This window comes from Oryza glaberrima, chromosome 4 (assembly GCF_000147395.1).
Source record: "Oryza glaberrima chromosome 4, OglaRS2, whole genome shotgun sequence".
Lineage (NCBI taxonomy): Eukaryota > Viridiplantae > Streptophyta > Magnoliopsida > Poales > Poaceae > Oryza > Oryza glaberrima.
The window spans coordinates 23,061,003-23,065,165 of NC_068329.1; the positions used below are offsets into that span (position 1 = coordinate 23,061,003).

At 42.1% G+C, this 4,163-nt stretch overlaps 1 protein-coding gene across 2 annotated transcripts; it reads left to right on the top strand.

Annotated features, from left to right (window-relative positions):
* Nucleotides 1–220: 220 nt before the first annotated feature.
* On the top strand, nt 221–1,461 carry LOC127771531 (two-component response regulator ORR5). 2 transcript variants are annotated; one of them, XM_052297450.1, is made up of 5 exons: nt 221–399; nt 477–523; nt 626–703; nt 815–885; nt 975–1,461. In XM_052297450.1, the coding sequence occupies exons 1-5, from the start codon at nt 279–281 to the stop codon at nt 1,060–1,062; spliced, it is 405 nt and encodes a 134-aa protein (XP_052153410.1). In that variant the 5' UTR covers nt 221–278; the 3' UTR covers nt 1,063–1,461. The 2 variants fall into 2 exon arrangements, with proteins under 2 accessions (XP_052153410.1, XP_052153409.1); XM_052297449.1 differs by having other exon boundaries at nt 477–703.
* The last annotated feature ends 2,702 nt before the right edge of the window (nt 1,462–4,163 follow it).

The window sequence follows — 4,163 nt, forward strand, 5'->3', positions numbered from 1 at the left end:
TCGATATCTCTTGGATTCACTAGCGTAGCTAGCTAGCTAGCTCTCGCCCAACCTGCCTCCCTGGCGGCCGCGATATCGATCACTCTCGGTGGGCGCGCCGGGCGATCGATCCCCTCGTCTCCGCTCCTTGACGTCGTCTTCTCTCCCCATCTCGCACGCACGGCCGCCTCTATATAAGGCGCACCACACGTCCAGTCCCTTCCACGGTCACACACCGAATTCCTAAAGCCGCCTTGCCTTTTGCTCGCGAGTAGGACTGTAGGAGAGATATCGATCTGATGGCCACCTGCAGGAGCCGTGGCGTCGAGAGGGGCGGCGCGCCGCACGTCCTCGCGGTGGACGACAGCTCCGTGGACCGCGCCGTCATCTCCGGCATCCTCCGGAGCTCTCAGTTCCGCGGTGAGCTGCTGGCTCTCTTGCTCCTGTACCACATATTGTCCATCCTCGTTCTTCTTCTTACGTGTGCATGTGTGTAGTGACGGCTGTGGACAGCGGGAAGAGGGCATTGGAGCTGCTAGGCTCGGTGAGTCTCCGGCATCCTCTGCCTTTTTGCTGTTGGTTACGCAAATGTGGAGGTGTGTTTTGCCTGCGAGGCCGTAAACGTTTTTTTTTCTTTGGCTCGCAGGAACCGAATGTGAGCATGATTATCACTGACTACTGGATGCCGGAGATGACCGGGTATGAACTCCTGAAGAAGGTCAAGGTAATCCGGTGATACCACCACCGTTATTTGGGCCAACTTCCATAGTACTCCTCGTGCATATTACTACTCACCTTTTCTGATTTGACAATAGAAAATGGCATATCTTTGCAGGAGTCGTCCAGGCTGAAGGAGATCCCTGTGGTGATCATGTCCTCGGAGAACGTCTCTACAAGGATCAACAGGTTTGTGTGCACAGTATCGGTGCCCATATATGCCCAAATACTATCAAGATATACTCATATTCTTGACACGTTTTTGGTTAATTTGCCAGGTGCTTGGAGGAAGGAGCGGAGGATTTCTTGCTGAAGCCCGTGCAGCCGTCGGACGTGTCGCGGCTGTGCAGCCGCGTCCTCCGGTGAGCCGTGCAGGCGGCGGCCGGTCGGGTGGGCGTCGTGGGCGACTGAAGCGTCCCTGCATGCATATGCGGCTTCAGTGTTTTGGGGGTTGGAATTAATAGCAGCAGAAGCAGAAGCAGTAGTAGTAGTGATTAGTGGTAGCCAAACGCACTGTGCGCTTGCAGATGTTGTGGTTAATGGGCTGAATTTGCCTCTCCCTTTCTCTATTTTTCTCATTCCGAATGTCATGTTCTAGCTGTTCCCTGTGTCGATCTAGAATGCAGTTTGTTCCATCGGTTTGTTCATTGAGTTGAAAAACCTGTTGCAACAAATGTCTAATTCTATGTTCTTAACAGTTCATCCGTTTTTCTAGTTATATTCATTTCTTTCTCCTGTCAACTGTTGGATTGCATTTGGCAGAGGATCATCGGCCACATTTACTCGTTCTGTGAGATATGAATGTAGTAGTACTGTTTGCCCAAACCTTCGGTGAAATTACGGAACAGTGACAACCGTTGGATTGCACATTTTATTACTACAGTGCCTACAGGTCCCTGGTTGTATAGTACGCTCGTATTTGCTCATTTACGTGCCGTTTTTGGAAATATGTCCTTGAAGGTGAAATGGATGCACTGCTCCTACTGTCCTGGGGCCGCACTATCTTGGAGCAGGCCAGATTGTCTGTTCAGACAGTTCTGTAAAATGGCACGCCAGAAAAAACAATTAAACTCGGGTTATTAATGCCTTCTTTTAGAGGGAGATGGTTAATTGGTGATCAGGGCATGTGCAGGCTGTGCGTTTGCTGGCCGGGGGCCGTGCGTTTGCGCGGACGTGCCAGCTCCGTTTCTCCCACATGCCCGTGGGAGCTGGGAGCTGACGTGTCTGCCCAGTACGTGTTTCAATTTAATTTTCAAAACTTCCATTCAAAATTCAAAACACTTAACTTAAATTTAGAAAACTTTCAACATAAAATTCAAAGCTTGAATTAATCTTGACCTTAAAGTTTTCAAATATTAACTTAAAAGTTTTCAATTGTAAGTTAAAAGTTTTAAATTTAAGTCAAAATTTTTCAAATTGAGTCGAGCTTTTAAATTCGAGTTAAAAAATTTTCAAATCTAAGTTGACAGTTTTTAAATTTGAGTATAAAACTTTCAAATCCTAAGTCAAAAGTTTTCAAAATTTCATCATCCACCATCGAGCTCCTCTATTCCTCCCCGTGGTCGCCGGTAAGCTCATCCCCGTGGTCATGGTGCCGATGAGGTTGAGCTCCTTCCCGTGGTTGCCAGCTAAAAAAACTGCCTTCTCTCTTGCCCCAATAGCTTACGAGCTAAACGAGCTAGATCGAACTTGCAGCAGAGCTGAGCCAAGCTAGCATTCTAACTCGTTAGGATAACGAGCCGAGCTATGAACGAGCCGGACCGAGCTGAGCCGAGCCAGCTCGATATCCACCCCTATATGAGTGACACAAATGAAAAGACTATTCTTTGTTATGTTTTTTTAACACATAAAAGTTTTGCACGTAATATCCTAGATGAAATAAATAAATACAACTGTAACACTCCACGGCTGTCTGGGGAGCGAGGAATACACCAACAAAAAGAGGACTAAACTATACACTAGGAGCTGAACTCCTAAACCGAAGCTACCGGGCTAACATATGTACCAAACAACACTCACAGTGTCTTGATGAAACTCCTAAACTGAAAACTCAAATACTAATAAATAGTAGCACTAACTACTCATACATGTCCGAAAACTCTATTGAATATTCCAAAGTTGAAGGAAACCTGCAAAATCCAACTTGGAGCCTCATTATATTTATCCTAATAAATCAAAGCCAAGGCCAATATTTAAATTTTCAATCTTCATTTTAAAGTTGATTTTGAGATATTTCAATGTTGTTTATTTTTCATTACTGATTTTCAAGTCACTAGGAACACATGTATAAAAATTTTACTTATTAATTAATTTTTATGCGTTAATAATTCGTCTTATCTTATTATGAGATATGGGTAATCAATGAATCTGTAGGATAAAAGCAAAAAATGATCTCATCCTTTTTTTTAGCAAGCTTTATTAATATGAGACAATGATTACATCGTCCACTAAATTACCTAAAATGAAGGTAGGGGGTTCGTCGATCCAGTTATAAGATACTCCCTCCGTTTTTTAATAGATAACGCCGTTGACCTTTTCTCACATGTTTGACCATTCGTCTTATTCAAAAAATTTACGTAATTATAATTTATTTTGTTATGAGTTGTTTTATCACTCATAGTACTTTAAGTGTGATTTATATCTTATACATTTGCATAAAATTTTTGAATAAGACGAATGATCAAACATATGAGAAAAAGTCAACGACATCATCTATTAAAAAATTGAGATAGTAATATATTATCAAAAGTGTGCTTAGCTAAGCTATGAGCTACCTTATTTGCTTCTCTTAAACAATGCTATAACTCAACCTTCCCGATATTCCGAGCAAGAGCATTACAATCTATATAAATCGCGTTGTTGCGACTCCAGAGACAAGGAGTCATCTCTAGAGCACGCATCCACTACTTCCATGCAATCAGATTCCACTTGGACTTTACTGCATCCGAAGCTTACGCCAAAAGAAAGACCAATTTGCATGGCCATTGCCTACTAAAAGAAGATAATCTCATCTTAAAAGAAACAATCAGCCTCATAGGACGGGCATATGCGGAAAATATATATGCCAAGTGACGTATTAGCTAGATATATAATTTATGATTAAAAGTTTTACATTTATGTTTTTAACGACTTAAATAACAATGTTGTAGGAGAAACTATGATGAGAAAAAAACAAAAACAACTTTAAAATTAAATTAAATTTTTTTAGCATTGCATATGATGATAGGAATCAAAAGATGAGAGCCAATGATATCATATCCGATAGTAAAACTGAGTTCTCCGGCCGGTAGAAACAATGATCGATCAAAAAAGTTCTAGAAAGACCAGTTAGCACCTTTTTTTTTTTCTAAAAAGTTATAAAAGAAAAATGCCAACTTATAAAAGAGATCATATGACTAATCTATATATGTCCAAAGTAGTGCAGAGAGAGAACATCGTGTGGTCGTGCCCACATAGTCACAGTTCGC

Excerpts from the sequence above, each read along its gene's own strand:
- LOC127771531 (XM_052297449.1), top strand. The coding sequence starts at position 279 with ATGGCCACCTGCAGGAGCCGTGGCGTCGAGAGGGGCGGCGCGCCGCAC. Across the intron at positions 400-476 it reads CCGGAGCTCTCAGTTCCGCG|TGACGGCTGTGGACAGCGGG; the intron begins GTGAGCTGCTGG and ends GCATGTGTGTAG. Across the intron at positions 886-974 it reads GTCTCTACAAGGATCAACAG|GTGCTTGGAGGAAGGAGCGG; the intron begins GTTTGTGTGCAC and ends TTAATTTGCCAG.